Source organism: Cyprinodon variegatus, unplaced genomic scaffold (assembly GCF_000732505.1).
Source record: "Cyprinodon variegatus isolate N-32 unplaced genomic scaffold, C_variegatus-1.0 Scaffold48, whole genome shotgun sequence".
Classification (NCBI taxonomy): Eukaryota; Metazoa; Chordata; class Actinopteri; order Cyprinodontiformes; family Cyprinodontidae; genus Cyprinodon; species Cyprinodon variegatus.
In genome coordinates this window covers 1,664,610-1,683,272 of record NW_015150501.1, presented here as the reverse complement: position 1 = coordinate 1,683,272, position 18,663 = coordinate 1,664,610, and the positions used below count along the sequence as shown (strand labels likewise).

General features: G+C 39.6%; 1 protein-coding gene across 2 annotated transcripts in view; it reads right to left on the bottom strand.

Annotated features, from left to right (window-relative positions):
• The window catches only part of pvrl2 (poliovirus receptor-related 2 (herpesvirus entry mediator B)), a 117,399-nt gene extending 98,736 nt beyond the window's left edge, over positions 1–18,663 (bottom strand). For both annotated transcript variants that reach the window (XM_015370769.1, XM_015370768.1), the window contains exon 1: positions 18,288–18,663. In XM_015370769.1, coding sequence (XP_015226255.1) covers positions 18,288–18,369 — 82 coding nt within the window. In that variant the 5' untranslated portion in view covers positions 18,370–18,663. The remainder of the gene's footprint in view (positions 1–18,287) is intronic.

The following is an 18,663-nucleotide window of genomic DNA, read 5'->3' as shown; positions in this document are numbered from 1 at the left end:
ATGTTTTTACTCCAAAACATTCTTTTTCTGGCTTTAGAACACCAGCTCCTCTGTAACTTCTACACCAATTGTTTCTAGAAAGCCTTTAAGCCTGCCCGGATGTCCTGACATCGTTCTTCAGATGTTGACTTTGGAGAGAAGGTCAGGTTTCAAACCTTTAACCTTTACATAGATCATTTTGTTCTGGACAATGAGGGACCTCAACTCCTACATCAGCCTCTATGTTGCTGTCAAAGAATTCACAGTTTCCTCCCCACAAGACAATGTTTCTTGCCATTTCTAAAAGGGACTTTCAAGAATTTTGAGAATAAAGTTCGGGCAAAAGTTTAAAGGCCGTTAATATCTTGAACAGAGCAGCTCATTGTTGGTGTTTACAGTTAGTATAAATGATAATTGCCCATTGCCTGTGTTCCATTAAAATTTTATGTGGTGGTCAATTATCATTTATAACTGTAAACCACAACAGTGAGCTGCTCTATTCAATACTGTATATTAACAGCCATCACAGTCAAAAGCCTTATAACCTACAGAGGTGAAAAACTGCTTCATTTTACAATATTTTATTTATATACCTTATTTATATATATCGGATATGATGCAACTGTTGAATGTATGAACCATACACCTCGTCGCGTGAGTAAATACATAATGCTTGACAAAAAACATTGTTATAAAATCAACTTGCGCATTGTTGTTGCACCACCTCAAACTAGAATTCCTTTAAATTGTTGTGACATTTTAGGATAAAAGTCATTATAACTTGGAAGAACTCTGCTTTGGATTTGGCCCCACTCAGACTGAATGCTGGATTCAGCCTCTGAGTTTAAATAAAACAAAATGCCAAATAAGTCATCCGTTGCAGGCATAATCTTTTTAGAAAACCTCACTTCAAGGAATTTTGAAAACCTGGGAGATTAAAGGACTAAAAATAAATGCTAAGAACTTCACCTCTAAAACACAGTGCTTGCCCATGTGATTTCTTCAAAACGTACAGGCTCCAGTGTTTACAGGAGAATGTAGAAATCCCAAGACTCGGCAATTACCCGTAGATAAGAACACGCCGGTCTGTTAGAAAACAAAAATCTGCAGTTGCTATTTGAACAAGCTTTAACAAAGTTAACATTTTTCCTTAGAGATCCGAAATAGTATAAAGTTTCCTGACTTCATCATCTTAGTTTCTATTTTTTTTTAAAGAAATCTGTTTATTTTGCTGACTGTTTCACTTCCAATCTGACTCATATGTCCTTTAATTCGCAGCGTCTGAACAAAAAAAAACTCTGACTTATCTTTGTTGAAACTTTCGAGACGCAGTTCTGAAGAATAAAGAGCATTCTAATGTGCTGCATTCACTTTTCACCATAGCTTTAAACGGTTTCAGGCATGATACAATCCGATGTTTTGCCAGATTGAATCCAGCGATTTATGGGTTCAAGTGTACTCAAACGATTTTGAATTAAGATTTTATCATGGCAGCTATTTGACCCAAATCATCATAGAACAAGAAAAATATCTCCAAGTTCACTTTCTTTCATGTTTTATAGTCTCCTAAAAAACTGACTATTATGTTCATAAAAATTAAAATTGATTATTATAAAATAAATTTACGTTTCCAAGACTGTCTAACATTTTGACATTTTCCAAAATTGAATTCATTTTGAGGCTACAGTTTGAGCCAGTGCGTGGCTGTGTGATACGCTGCATGATGAATGATATCACAAGTTACAAGACTCACTGTGCTGACCTGCATTTTATCAGAAATAAGACACAGAAGGCAGCTGCACTGCAGAGTCCAATCTGTCAACCGAAACATTACTTAATCAGCGCAGAAACAAGATCAAAAATAGAAACGAGAAGTTATTTTTTTCCAGCAGGACTTTTAGCATGTTGACTCACTAAGAGCAACCCAAAAAAAAAACCCTATCAACATTTTTCCATATGATGATTGATCTCGATGAACAATCTGATAAATGGGAACCTGGTGCCCATTTTCTGCAATCTGATAAGAACTAAATGAGTTTTCCATCTTCTGTCAGAAGAATTGAATCCTAAAAACAGTCTGTTTAACAACCACATCATAGCCAATACTCCATCATACTTAATGTCATTTCACCAGGTGTCAAACATAATTCTTAAATTTTGTTTGGCTAGCAAATGTGATAGTAAAAATACACAACTCCTAAAATCAAGTGCTGTGCACACAGGGCCAAAATGCATTAGCTTTGATGGCTGCTGAGATAAGTACCTCCAGAGTGTGATGATTCTGAAGATATGCAGCGGGGTCTGAGAGGCTATAAGCATTAGGGGGATCATGGACAGACTCCCTCATTCGCCGTGCATATTAATTCTGCTAATGCAACTCTGCTTGGCTTGTCGCACCTTGACACTGCATAATAATGCCATCTTCAAGGGACGAACTTTTTAAAGGGCAGGCCTGTAAGCTGCAGAGTGCCTCTGTCAATGTGGATGTTTGAAAATGCCAATACATGTCTGAAGTAAGCTTTACTCTTAGCTGATGGGAGATCACTTGGGCTGCGGAAGAAAAAAAAAAAAAAAAAGTACATGTGAAGCATCTGCATCGTGCAGTAAAGCTTCCATGGAGGAAAATTTTTACAGTAACGAAGCAGCCAATTCTGCAAGTATTATCCTGAGTGACAAGAGCGTCAATCAAACGCCCAGAGTTTCTCACCCGTGGCCTCCCGTCATCCATCAATCCATCCTGACAACCGCATACCTCCATCTCTCACTTGCTAAATCAAAAAAAACAGCAAAAGGATGAATAGTGCAAGGACCAAAGTGTGAAACTCAAGGTAGGGCTTATGAAAGAGACAACAAATAGGTCTTATTTTTCTGTGGTCATTTTCAAGTCAAGCCTTTAGCGCACGCTGCCTCAGCTTTCAGTGTGAAGCTACCCAGAAAAGAGTAAGCGGCTGAAAGTCAGAATCAATAACGGCAGGGGACTACAACTTCAGGGCTGAGGGTCAGTCTATGTCAGATGTAGAAAAGTTCAAGTACATGGTGTAATGCTCAGTAGCCTTGCTAGGGAGGAATGTGAGTTGATAGATAAATCAGAGCCTCATCTGCAGAGGCTTTTCCAGTCCCTCTGGGCTAAAACAGACACTCTCAATGCGCCAGTCTGTCCCCATTCCAACCAACCTCAGTGATCATGAGAAATGCATGCTTAACAAAAAAAAAAGAAAAGAGGGCCACAAGATAAGTGGCTAAAATGGCTATGCTTATCTTTCTAAACACAGATGTGGTGATCCAAATCAAGGGGGGTAGCAGAGCAGAACCACTGCTCTTCGCATTGAAAGGAGTAATGTAGGTCAGGTCAGGTGTCTGATCAGGTCACCTCCCTTATCAGAGGTTTTCCTGGCATGTCCCTCGTGGAGGAGACTGCCCCAATGCTGCAACAAAGAGCCCAAACTCACTAGAATGACATCACTGATGACTAGAATGACTCTAACTCAAAACCAGATCTAAGTCAGCTCTCAAGCTAAGGCTTTAAGATGGGCACCAAAAAAGAAAATGTCTTGAAATATTAAATATTAAAAAGGAAGATCAGTTTTAGGATGAATGGGTGGACAGGCAAGTTGAACTATTTTATATCAGTTGCAAGATATAAGGAAACATTTTAAGTGATTGAAGATTAAAGGGTAATTGGAGGCAAGTGACCATTGGCCAAATAGATGGACAGCTAAAATAAAGACAGACTGATGGATATTTGAATTCTGTGCAAGTAGATGAGAAAACGTGCTCAGGGAAAATTAATATTCTAGAATACTGTATCAAACTCCTGCCCTCAACTGCACCTGCCCGACAACTTTTAGTAATGTTAGAAAACACACCTGAATAGCATAATTAGATCAGCTGATTCATTCATCAACTTTTGGTTTGTTAGACTTGGGACAAGCCTAAAAGTTGCAGGACAATTGCCTTTGAAGACTGGAGTTTGACAGCCATGCTCTAAATCTAGGAATTGGCAAACTGACCAATTGATAGACAGATGGACTGGTTGGATAAACCAACTGTTAATGGATGGAATGATGAATGGATGAACCTTTTAAAAAACTTAGAAAAGAAAGCTGTTATAAGAAGAACTCCATTTCTAGGAGGTATGTTAGTTCCTATGTTGATAATGGGACAAAAAAAAAAAGGGCATGGATAAATACTTTAATAAATTAAGCTGATGAATTGTCTGGGGAACCTGAGCTTCAGAGGACAGGTCCGGTTGAAGGTGGAGAAAAAGAAAAATGTATACATACAGTTTGAAAGAGGAGGATAGAGAAAAGAATCAGACACAATGGGGTGAGGTGATGAAGAGAGGGAGAAGGAAGAGTCATCTGAAAGGAACGAGGGAAGGGAAGATAAATTAGAAGAGAGTGGAACAGACTGGCACAGGGATGGCGGCCAAATCAGCGGACAGACAACAAGGAGGTTTCAGGGAGGATAATGGAAAAAACGTCAAAGGAGACATTAATAATCTATGCCAGATAAAGCAGTTCTGTGTCGAAAGCAAAGGGGAAGACGGTGGAAGGATGAAGCAGAAAATGAACCAGAAAAGTTGGAAGTTGGTAGATGGAGCCTGAGGGACTTCTATTTAAAACCAGAACAATTGTGTTAGTTTACATGAGCAGAGAAGTCACATCCTTTCCTCACCTCTCTCCTCCTCCCTACCCGTCCTCACCATCCTCAGGCTGTATCTATTTAAATGTGTATTTAGGCGGCGAGTGCTACTGCTCTAATCACGGTTGGCATCGCAGCACAATCCTTCCCCGCTTCCTTCCAGCAATCAGACTTCTTCTTAAACTCCACACTCATGCATTGCACCCTGCATGACTGTGTTGAAGAAAAATTCATGAATCACTAGACCACGAATCAGCCACAGGGTTTTTGGAAGAAGGGGGAAATGGGAAGAAGGGTCAAGGACAGCAGGTAAAGGGTGGCTTAAATACAACAAGAACACTGAGGTGACTGCTCAGCAACCCGAGGAGATGGACACATACAGCAGTGATTTGTCAGAGAAAAAGATGCCCTTTCTCATTGTTTACTTTGTTTACCAGCAACTCTGTTGTTACAGAATAAATATATATGCATTCAGCAAAAAATAAAAATCACATTTAGGGACCAAAAATCCACTCTTGTGGGATAAAGACAGCATAATGACCCCTTCAGTTTCTATCAGCTCCCATTTCCAATCATCTCCTGTTACATGGCCCCTTCTCCCTCAAGGATTACTCCTCAAAGACAGATTGGTGCGTTGTTACAGGTGTGGTGCAGAGCAGAGGGACTGGAATGGAACAGAGGACAATAGATGGCCTTTTCAGGAGCCATACTCAATTCACCTTGTTTAGACGGATAGAAAGCATAATGAAATTTTCAGGGATATGGAAGGAAGACAGTCTCTAAGCATGACCCAGAACAATGGTGTCACTGTTTAACTGACACCATGTGGATCATTATGTCCAGCAGCCGCCTTTTGGAGAGAAAAAGAACCATCAGGTTCTTAAACAATAAACTAATTCTATCCTTCTGTGATTAACTTACTGTTTAACGGTGATGATGCATGGTCAATGAAGTTCTCCTCTGTAATAGTAGCTACTTTGCCTTTTCCTTTATGCTTCATATAAAACATGATATTTCATGTCCTTAATATCAATTTAAATTTAATCCATCCATTTTAGTGGTATTATTTGTCTTTTTTGTTATATTAATGCAATTTTGTCCAAATAATTTATTTTTAAAACAGTTATGCAAACTAGAGACTGACACGGGAGTGGATTTTCACTCCTGTCCTGTCCCACTCCCACAGAAAAAAATGGTGTCCCGTCCCGATCCCGGGCCAGAGTAGAAATCTAAATCCTGTCCCGTCCCACTCCTGGTGAAATTACTCCCACTCCCATCCCGCTCCCATTCAGAATGACTTCCGCTCCTGCACCACTCCCATTCTTGTTGTTTTTAAACGCGCGGGTGAAAAACTCAGAGTGGAAGTTACTATTGGTTTGCTCCCGCTCCCGTCTGCTCCCGTTAATGTTTAATCCTGTACCGTCCCAATCCCGTGATCGTTACTAATACTGACTCCCATCCCACGGGAATCCCACGGGAATCCCACGGGAATCCCGTGACCCGTGGGATTCCCGAAAAAATGTCAGTCTCTAATGCAAACACATCATCATGCCCAAAATAAGCAAAATAAAACATTAGGATTAATTGCACATTAATTTGACAGAGCCAAACTGGGAATCTTAGTATTAAAATGATAATTAGCCTACATTTATTAGTGATGTTAGATTTTTGGGTTAATCAACATAATTCTTTACCCAAAAAAATCAAAAAAGGGTTAAATCTTAAAAGATATCATAATGTAACATACATCTTAAGTATTACTTTTAGCATTAGCATTGGTTGTATTCTTGGGCCTAGTTGTAGCCTCATTTATGTTAGTAAAAGTCATGTAAGTTTTGGTATTATCAATGTAAACATTGTCCCAATGTTTTCCTAAATTCTACCATGTTTTAAAGTAATATAGTAGTACGAGCTCTGCAAAGATATTTTGTGCACCAACAATAAAGGGCTAGGCTGGGAAAACAATCCCAAAGAATGTGGTGTCATCTCTGGTTGCTCAAACATTTATAATAGTTCTACAGTTTTTAGTGGATTCAACGTAGTACAAAAGGTACAATTCATTTATTTGCTTGATTCTTTTAGCTCATTTTAGAAAAAAAGAAAATGCAGGAGAAAATCCCACTCAACTAATACAAATATGTGTCAGTATAAAGTCTGTAAATGACTAGAAGAGGTTAGCTACTTGCATGAAGTGTTGTTCTCTTTGGGTACGACTTCAGACCCTTTTAAAAATCAAAAACCTAAGAAAACAATCCATCTAAATACAGCAAGTTTGTGGTTTGAAGAATACAGCTTTAATGGACATGGATCAATGTCTCACCAGACCAGGAGAAAAACAACAGAGGTTTCAAAGGAAAACAAATTCATTGGCAAAGCCTTCATAATAAAATGGTAAAACATAACACTGATACTATGTAACTGACTTTATAAAAAAGATTCTTAAACATTTTTTCCATTAGTGCCAATCAGTGTAGAGTAAATAGTAGACTAGAGCTCTATCGATTAATGTAGATTGACTGTTCCCATCATCCTTTCTTATCTTCCACCACAAAAAGATTTTAAAACATTGTTACCATTAGTGCCAATCAGTGTAAATAGTAGAATATAGCTCTATAGATTAATGTAGATTGACTGTTCCCATCATCCTTTCTTATCTTCCACCACAAAAAGATTTTAAAACATTGTTACCATTAGTGCCAATCAGTGTAAATAGTAGAATATAGCTCTATAGATTAATGTAGATTGACTGTTCCCATCATCTTTTCTTATCTTCCACCACAAAAAGATTTTAAACCACTGTTACCATTAGTGACAATCAGTGTAAATAGTAGAATATAGCTCTATAGATGAATGTAGATTGACCATTCCCACCATCTTTCCCCATCTTCCACCGCAAAAAGATTTTAAACCACTGTTACCATTAGTGACAATCAGTGTAAATAGTAGAATATAGCTCTATAGATGAATGTAGATTGACTATTCCCACCATCTTTCCCTATCTCCCACCGCAAAAAGATTTAAAACCACTGTTACCATTAGTGACAATCAGTGTAAATAGTAGAATATAGCACTATAGATGAATGTAAATTGACTATTCCCATCATCCGTTCTTATCTCCCACCACAAAAAGCTTTGCAAAGCTTTTTTTCCTGTTAACATCTTTGTCAGCATTACTCTTCTCAGCAAGAATTAACTCTCAGATGTAATTTTTGTTTCACCTTCAGAGTGAGATTCTTGTTAGATGAGTCAAGCTACCGGTTCAAACACTGCCTGCAGCGGAAGAGGAGTGTGTGAATACATCCAGCAGCAGGGGAGTGGACATTGTCGGCCTGATCCCAACACTGCGCGACAGGTTAGCTTTGTTGAGACTAAATAAATCCTGCCTATGCTTCCATTTTCCTCTCCTGTTACCCCACTTTCACTGCACACTCCGTCACTTGACTTTGTTCTGTCACTTGAGTTTTCCTTTCTACTTCTCTCCAGCCATTAAATCAATCCGACATCCTTAAGTGTTGCATGCAAACATGAGAAGTGCATGTTCTAGCTGCACTCCTCGTGTGTAGGAGGTGGTTGAAGTGGTGGATGTCGATCCATAGCCTCAACCGTGCGACAAAATGAACCAAGAGAGATGGAGTAGAAGAGTACAACGCTGTCAAAACAAGTTAACCTTTAAAAAAAAAAAATGCCCACCAAGGCAGAGCAGGAGGAGGTGTTTTTGCCCATTAGGAAAGAAATAAAAAGGGGACAAGTGTACAACACTGATTGATGAGTGAAAGAAAAAAAAGAACCAGAAAACCTCATTAGGAAGGTACAGATGCCTGCAACACACGTCTGTAGGGAGCCTGGAGGCTGTTGAGGAGGCATTAACAGCAGAAAAGCTGGGAGAAAATGAGAGTAGGAGACTCAGAAGTAGCAAAGGCAGTTTGAATGGGCTTAAAGAGAAACTCTGGGACTGATATAGGTGAAAGAGACAACTGGGGAATTGGATAGTGGGATGGGGAGAAGAGGAAAGCTACAGAGGGGAAGGAGAGTGAGATGGAGGGTCGGAGAGTTACAGACATACCAATTACAGAGGCAGAAAGGAGGGATTGACAACTAAAAGCAAAGAGAAGAAGCAGAACAAAAAAAATACAGCAGTTTACTGAGCAGATGGATCAATTATGCGAACCGCATTAGAGAGAAGAGGAAGTTGGAGCATTGCAAGAGCACGTAAACAGAGGGAAGAAAAGAAAAAAAGAAGTAAGGATGGAATAAATTAAGATGAAGCACTGGAAGCTAAGACACAAATGTGACTGAGGGGAGAGTGGCAGAGGGGAACAAGTGGCCCATTAGTGAGCAGGCAATCAGTCGAGCAAATGAGACAAATCACTTCAACGAAGGAGAAACCCCCCCCCTCCCAAACAAACCCAGGAACAAAATGTTGACAAAACACCGGGCTGATAACCGAATAAAACCTGCTGCCTCCATTTGACCTTAATGGGCTGTTGGGGATTTAAACACTGCTGCCACTGAAGGGCTCCGGGGACTAATGATGACTCTGCGACTCGTTTATCAGCTTCACAGCCGATTTTCAAACCAACGATTTACACAGCGGATATCAGTGGTGAGACTACACTGTGGGATCATAAGAAGGTTGCTCATCTTGTGAAACACCAAAACACTTCCTGCATGCCTCTGCAACTAATAAAACCTATTGTGCAACTGTTTAGTCAGGTTTATTTTCTGCTGCATCTGAGGATTAAACATTACAAGAGTAATTTCAGCCATTTGGTCAGATAAGAGTTCTGGGATAACAGGAAAAGCAAACAATAAGGAAACCCGCTGCCGTACAAGGTCAAGGTTTCCAACCAGTTTCTATTTTAGAAATACATTTTGATTTTTTCATAGAAGCTTATGTTACTTCTTTAAAAATGTTTGGGGAAATAGTATCCATGTTCTCCAAGAAATAAAATCTGGAATAATTGTAAAAGAGAAACATTTTCACCTAAGCAACAATGACGTTGTGTCTATGTTTCAGTCAGTAATTATGATCTGTTGATGTCACCCCAGGGTATTTTTATGAAAACAGAGACTGTTTATCCCATCATCTTGAAATAACAGCAAAATGTTTGTCTCTTATGTCTACATAAGAAGATTTTAAAGTGCATCAGTTTCATTATGTCAACATACGTATACATATACATGTCCTAAGTAACTTTAACTGCAAAGGCAGTTTGATTACTAATGCAACCGCCGCTTTTTAAAGAAATCATCGTGGAAAGAAATTTCAAGCTTGTTTGGTTATTGAAATGATTTCATCACACTTATTTCAAGATACAAGATGTTTTTCATTGCAAATACACTTAAAAGATCCTTTTATTATCTCTGGCTAAGATGTTGAGTTCATCTTCTCTGCATTTCAATTTGATATCTTCAGTTTCTTTTCAGGTGTTTCATTAATATAGAGAAACTTCACACTTGATTTCATCTTGAGAATAATCGCGGTCGTGGAACTATGCCAACACTTAAAGAAAGCCTGATGTTCATCTTCAGGGTTTTCTTGCACATTATACAGCTAATAATTTCAAGATATATATTTTTTTCTGCTGCAGATGCGATTTTAAACTCATTCTCTGTCAAGATTATATCTCAATTCAGTTTCATAGAGACATCCGTTCAATTATTTGAAGGCAGTCAGACCTTAGGCAGGTTTTGTTCAAATTCTTAGAATAAAGGTTAATATATTTAACCTGCATTACCCTGACAGTGACCTTTAAGCACATTTACTCAAACTAGCAACATTAAAACATCATAAATGCATGTTAGGGAGGATGTTGTTGCTTTTACAGTTCATCTTATACAAATTAAACAGCAGTAAGTGTGTTTTTCATATATTACATGAGTATCTCTCACCACATCATGCTTAGTCATGAACCATTTCATTTCAGCAACTCAGAATAATGAGACGTTGTGTAATGAAGGGAAAACCATGTTTTGAGCAACATTTCACCTGTTACATAAATCTTTTTTTCCCCCACATATTAAGAAGAAATTAAGTGTTTCAGAGAGATCACGTCAAAGCAAATTATAGCAGCTACACTAATTTAGGCTTCAATGTGTCATTGAAAATTCCTTCAGTTTTGTGAGTCATTTTACAAAAAGCATATTTCGTATGTTCTGGAAATATATCCTAATATTCTCAATTTTTTTTAACCCACAATTTTCCAAACTTTAAAATGCACAAATTCTATTCTTCTATGGGGTTTTTTTAAGGCTATGTCGAGACCCTGGAGGTTGTAGAGGTGCACATGGCTCACTATCCAGCTCCCTGAGCCCTGACAAGACATGTCTCACCAAATTCAATTTCCTCCTGTAGCCAACCTGTCCAATACCCCAGATAAGTGTGAATTGGACATGACCTTGTCAAAGTCAGGTGTGAAGGAGATGCGACGCATTGGTGTTTGCTTGCATTCACAGTGCCATGCAAAAGCGTGTCGACAGGTAACGCAAAGGAGCAAAAACGTGTGAAAAGAGCCAAAGGAGCTGGAGGTGATGGCAAAACCAGCTGGACGTTTCCAAAACCCACGGAGACAGAAAGGACGCAGGGAGGAATGAACTGGAGAGGAGGAGGAGTTTCATACTGCTGTCATGAGCCCTAAATAATTTCAATATCACATAAGGGCACTGCATCATCCACGATTCAATACTGGATCAATAACGCAAACCACCTTCCACCTCGCCAACTACATTTAGATACATTAAGGTGACTGCTAATGAGCAGCTGTGTGTATGTGCGTGCAGGGACAAGCCAGCGAGGACACAGTCAAGGGCCTCAGTGCTGAGCTGCATCCAGATCTGCTGAGTGCTCTGAAGGGAGGATTTCAGGAGTAAAAGAATGTGACAAAGACAGAAACAAGAAGAAGAAAGATGACAGAAAGAGGCTAAATGCCAGGTTACAATCATAAGAAGAGAGAGGTTACCAAGAGCAGTCCTTAACTGTCTCCATGAAAGGCTCTTTGGTAATTAAATATGTGTCTAAAGCTTTAAGAGTGGGAGAAAACGAGAGGAGGGGAGGTGCGACTAAATTACAAATGAGCTGATAATTCCCGGCCTGCTCAGTTCACTCCCTCCTTGCAGTTCTCTGAAATCCCTCCTTCAGCCTTCCTGCCAACAAGCTGCGATGAAGAACTTGTAAATGTCGACATCCACAACCCCATCCCATCCTAAGACAACAGCTGATTCCCCTCTGAGATTTCACTGAAGCAGGGTCACAGAGACACCAATCTCCCAAAGTCTAGTTAATTAAGAGGATTTTATTTTAAATAGTTTAACGAGTTTGGCTGCCTTTCAATGGATGTTCAGATGAACATTAACATCCATTCTCCATACTGGCTGAGCTGAAAAAGGCTTCCACCCACATCCGCACCAAATTCCATTTAGGGTTAGCTAGTTAGAAACATGCAGATAGGGAAAATGCACACTTGGCAGAAGGTTCCTCAACTAATGGAGTGGAAATATCTGGATGTGGAAAAAAAGAGAATAATAAAATCCAGCCACATGCATTATAGCAGCACAAAGATAATCTCTGGCATGCTACACCAGCAAATATCGCCATCTTTAAGTCTCTCCATTATCTGCAAACTTGTGGGTGGTTAGAGTACATTATGGAGAAGTCTTTTGCAGTCAACCTCCATCAGAGAGCGGGTGCACAGATTCTGCAGCAATCGCAGTTCAACCCCACACCTCTGCCAAGAGAAGCATCGACCCGAGCGCAGTTGTATTTTTTTGGAAAGCCCTTGGGCCATCCCATCCATATTAATAACATTTGGAACTCCTTCCAAGAGGAGGATATTTGTTCATTTTTCTTATTTAATCAGATGGGAACGGCTCCAGCGGTCAGGCACCCTGGGAGTCAAACACAAACATCCCAAAGGGGGGCCTCTCTGTGTGACCCCAACACAGGTCACCATACGCCCAGCATGTAAGTACAGGCAGGGGGCCCAAAGGAGGGAGGAGTGGGGCGCTGATAAAGGAAGATTTATCGCACAGCTCCCCTCGTTGCAGAAAAGCAACTTTAACGGAGGGGTTTGCACAATACTTGCTTTAATCAACCGAATGAGTAGCTCTAACGATGCACTCCCTAAAAAGAAACAAACATGCGCTGTCATCCTGTGATGCGACACCTCCTCCTCATTATTAAAACATCAGCCGAATTGCAGTACAACCTTAGGTTACCGTCCTTGTCCACCACCAGCTGCATGTGCAACTGTCTGTGTAAGAATTGCATTTGTGCTCCAATACATGGCCTCAAACGCAAAACGATGCACTGACTCGTGCTCATTGACGCTCCCCCCTTTTTCAGATCCATCCACCCAGTCTCTAATAATATCTGCCAAGTCAACAATAAACCTGATGGATTGCTTGTGTTTCTAGCCTCCGGCACTGTTTACAGAGCAAACCACAATTAATTTATGAAAATATCTATATCTCTAAGTCTGCAAGTTGCTGAGCATCGACCTTAATCGAGGTTTTTGTATGAAAAAAGGCTTTTAGCTTTTAACAAGACCTGCTGATTAAATGTTTTCAACGCCTAAGCAACACCTAGTTGGTAGAAGAGACATATCATGCGTAAAATGGTGAGAGTGCTGGTTTTAAATATTCAATCTTAACTCTCGAAAACACTGTTTAGTGAAATGCTCAATATTTTGTGAAGGATCTACTTTTTATCATTCAGTGGGGCTTGTTTATTCCTTTGCCTTCGAGGGATAGTTTCAAATTTATTAAAGCTGTTCATATTTTACCTGCAGAAATATAAATAATTGAATACATATACGTGTAAATGAAAATAAAGGGATGTACTTTCAGGGGATGTCAGTGAGCATCCACAGCTCCATTATGCCATATATTCACACACCTTTCATGTCTGAATCAACAGGCTCTTAATTGTGATTACAAGATGAAGAAGAAGGTCAGCGAAGAGTCATTTTAGCAATAAAACCACTTTAATACCTGCAAGTATGCATAGTAGTAGGAAGTCACGTTCGGAACGAGAATCTCTTACACACGTATGGACACACACTGCCGACCTTTTCACAATCCTTCTGACATTTACAGACCCTGTGCAGAAGAGGATCGGACAGCTCATTTCCATAATGATAGGACCGAACCATGACAGCCATTAACGCTAAAAACCAAACCAAGACCAAGACCCCTCAGGGACTAATGAGACACTAAGGACTTTTTTTTTAAGTAGGCAAAAGAAAAATAATCTCCTCTTGTGATCCATCAATTAGATTCCCCTTAATGGACGGAGTACGGTGCTCTTTCTCTGCTGTGATGATGAATAGTCCTAGTCTTGGCAGGACTACACTGTTCACACCATGTGCAGGGAAGTAGTTAGATGTAATAGTTTGAGCTATTGCACACAAAGGACTGCCAAAAGAAATTGAGTGCGTGAATGTGTGTGTGTTTGAGAAGGCAGGTTATGCTCAATTACCTTGAAAAGCTTGGGAATTCAGATCATTTATAAATACTACTACAATATCAGTGGATATGATCGTAGAACCGAAGTAAAAAGTTTAAGCAGGGAAAATAAATCCTAAGTGTTGGCAGCAGACCATGACGAGGTCACATGTGGTTTATTTTTCCTGTCCGTCTGCGGCGTAAGTTGTTCTCGTCATAAACAGGCCAGCCTTGAGTCTGGTGAGAAAGGTGGAGAGGGGAGGGGCAGGCTATTTGAATGACCCAATGACTACCATCACTCAGACAAAAGCAGTGGACAGGATAGAGCCAAAGATAAAGAGGCGGGAGGGGAGACGAGAACAAGGCCCCTATGTGCTCAACAGTAGAGGTGTGGGGGTGGGGGGTGGGTTGGCGGGAGAGAGAGAGAGAGAGAGAGAGAGAGAGGACGGTTTTTAGTGACGGGTGGGGGTCTCCTGTCTTAATCGCTTTTTGCCTGTTGAGTTTTCCAGCCAATCCACTATCTCGGTCTCTGCAAAGCAAAGCAGCAGGGGGGCTGAAAATCCACCTGCTTTCTTGAACCTGATGAGAATCATTAGGAGCCAGGCTGCATATGAAGGAGTTTTGCAGCAAGCTTTCAGGTAAACAAAAAACTAAATAACAACCAAAAAATATTTTCCAGCCCCCCCACCACCACCGAGCAACTTCACTGCTCGCCCTGCATGCCCACCGGTTTCTCAGGCAGCTCAGCATACCATCCAGCCCCCCCCCCTGCAAACATGCAGCTTACTCAGCCATAAAGACAATGCTGCTATGGCGTCACCCACAAGCCCACCCTTCTTCTAAAAAAACATCGCCATGGTAATGGGGCAAGCTTTTCTGACCCACATCCATGATTCTTTCAAATGTTTGGGAGTAAGAGGGCGGGGGTGGGCATTACAGAGTCATTTCAGAGCTTAAACTGGGAACCCACCTGCCTGCTTTGATTAAGGTATGCATTCTGCATTTATGTAAACAGAAATATTACACAAGCCAACCTTAATTAAAACCCCATAAACTCTATATTGGATTTTTCATTAGAATCCAAGCCATATTAAACCACTAACTGAATTAAATCACAGCCCTCGCATGCAGATTTAAGGTGGAAGTAAGTGGTTGCTGTCAAAGTCTCAACAGGAAAGGGAAAGAGAAAAAATGCAAAGCAGACCAAAAGAAAGTTTGATTTGTTTCTACAGTTGTTGTGATTTAAACAAAAATGGAAGTAAGAGGTTTCAATCTAGAGCAATGAAATGTTTTCAATGAAGAGAAACTAAAAGCAGTCCCGGCTGAGCCTAGTATTCTTCTATGCTCATAAATATGTAAAACCTTTTGTGTCTTATTTCCCCATTTTTCTCCCTTCCTGTAAGAACACTTCATGAGCTGCTAAATGAAATCAGACCAAGCAGGTCCACAACACGAAACCTAAGGAAAAACAAGTAAATATAAAAGGATGTTGATTCTGAATCCTGATTTTAAAAACAACAGCACATATACTCAACCACACTGCAGTCTACCCCCCAACCAGAAATGGCTCAGTAGCTGTGCCAGAGTGTGAGATCTAGTCCTACATTCTTGCCCCAATTACATCACAAAACAAATAGATGGCCTAGCAAAGCAAAGAAAAGAAAAAAAAAGATGAACTGGTTTAATGCCACACACAAATATGCTAATGAAACTGCATACCAGGAATGCCCCACTCAGAGTAACTTATTTTTTTTTGTAGAGGGGTGGGTGGTACATGTATAACATTAAAAAATGATACTCATTTAGAATGGAGCTAAAATTAGCCTGCAAAGTGTTTAACTTAATCAGGAGTTTGTCAATTTAATGTTCAATGATGAAAAGGGGGAAAAAAACCCACTAAGCATTTTTATTAAAATTAGGCAGCAGTCCGTCAATCTTTTGTCTAACAAAAAAAAAAATAGGAGGGTTATTTTTTGACTGAATATATGAAGTACAAATCAATGGAATTACATTTTTTTTTTTTTATTCCGATTCGATACTGATATTGCACCTTTGAGAACTGACCAATACCAATATCGGCCCGATATGATATCAGCGCAAATCATCCATACCTTTAAAACTTACTTTGTAGTGTAAAATGTCAGAAAAAAGGATTAATCAAGTGTTATTAAATAATAGCCCACACCAATATGAGAACAAATGACCCATCTATGATAAGCCAACAGGTTACATAAACTTTACACTGTAGCAGAGTGTTTTAATCAGCATGCCAATATGAGAGATTTTAGGTGCAGGGCGATATATTCTGATATTAGTTTTTCGCCTGATAGCGGACAGATATCCAGTGTGGGACTGGGACATCCCTACAAGTCAAGCAGGATAATTCAACCCGCAGTTGAAAAGGTTCATTTGGAGAGGCGTATTTAATAAGTAGGGATGTCCCAATACGATACTGAAGGACATTGCTCCAAAATCAGCCAAAAAACTAATATCAAAATGCATCATCTGGTCTCTAAAATCTCCAAAATAAGCATAATATTCTGCTAAAAGTTGATGTAACCCATTGGTTAATAATAAATGGGTCAATTGTCCTCATATATCCATTGTTGTGGACAATTGTTCTCTGTTTGGGTAACTTCCCCTGATCAGGCGTTTTCTAACATGCCACAGTTGAAATGGTGTAATAAAAGTATGTATGATTTGGGCTAATATTGTACCAGTTTATAATCAGTATCAGTCAACACTCAAAGCTGTAATATCAGCTTAATTTGGAATTGATATGGCTGTATCAAGCCATCCGGTAATACTGCAGCAAACTGGGCTTCTTACAGTGATTTAAGTAGAAGCTGCCAATTCATTTTAAGTCACATGTACACACACTCACCTGTCTCCTGATGATCAGAGATAGCATGTAAAGAGTTTTGAAACCAGCTTTGACCAATACAGAAATTGTGTTTATGCTAAACTCAAACATGCAACGAAAATCATCGGTTAATGATGATTGTCAGGCAAAAAATAAAAAGGTTTACATGGCATCAAGTTAGTAAAGACGACTAGTTCTCTCAAAGTTTATTTTTTTAATGTCTTGAAAGAAATGACCTAGCAGATATGCCCACTAATGATCCTTTGCATCCATAAAGCTTGTTTGAACAATCTAATAACCTGCCTCAGCTTTGCTTTAAAAATATATTAAGCAGGATTATTCTAGACTGAAAACTAATAAGGAGACTTAATGTTTCCATTAGAGGCTGTTTCATAACAAGCATGATATCCTTCTGAAGAAACTTCAATCATGAAATCTACTACCTTCAGCTTCCCTTCAGCATTAACAAAGTATTTCTGTATTACATTATTCTGTAAGTTTAGTTCATTTGGTGCATTGGGTGAATTTAATCAGTGGAAAAAAACAGGATCTAGAAGAATTTTAGTAAATTAACCTTAAATTCAACAGATCTAGTTCAACAGTTGCTTAAAATGGATTGAATTAAATCATAACCATTCAATCATTTCATATGTTCTCTAACAGTTGATTTTAAGAGTGAAGCTGTGGATACCTGAGCTCAGGGATGGAAAACACCTGAAATATTTATTTGGCCAGGAAGCAAGACTGATACTGTCACTTTAAGGCAATAGTTACTAAATAACAGCAAACCACCACACACGCGCGCAAGCACGCACACAAACATCTAAAACAGTGACATTGACTATAACCTGTTGTCTATGATCTGTCTATGCATTTTAAACCACTTGTCTTGTAGGTGAAACTCTCTCCATTTTTATCTGAAGGGTTGTCTCCCTTCCATTTTTACTCTACTGAAGTGTAACTAATAGATTATAAAGTGCGGAAAGAGGGGGAAAGAAGCAGGAAAGGCAGGAGTGGTGATGTGGGATTGATAGTCGCGCGCACCCAGAACACCTGTTTCACAGCGGAGCCACACCTTAGAGGAGAATGAAAATGGCGTTGAGTCACCACCGAAACTCAGGTCAAGGACCAATGACCGAAAACTCCGCAACATTCCGGAAATCAGGATACTGATTACACAATACGACCTGATGTTTTTCAAGTTTTTTTTTTAACTAAACTTTCCGAAATATATAAAAGTAGTTAAAATGAGCGCTTTGGCACTACCTGCGTCAAAGCGTGTCATCACCCGGACAGGTGGTTTATGTGTCAGAAAATACCAATAGAACTAAAATCTATTCAAATGGAAATAGTTTCTTACCGTGTTGGGTCAGTATCGACGCCGCAACGCAGAGCAGTCCGATCATTTTTACGCACACACTTCGGGCGTAAAACCTCGCCATTATGGTCCTCTTAAAAGCGCACAGTCTCTCCAGAACAATTTAAAACAGATGAAACACCTTTAGAAAATATGGAATGTTGATCAGAAAGTCTGTGTCACTGAAGGCAAATAAAAAAAAAAAACTTTTAATTAATGTCAGTCGAGTGACGAGCCTCCGTTTACTTTTGGTCTAAATGAATTTTTAAAATCCGTGTGAGTTCGTCACAGGTGAATATTTCCCCTCGCAGCAGCAGCTGGTGCTCAGGATGTAATGAGGTGCTTCACCGCGTCTCTGCTTCGCAACTGGTCTCTGAGA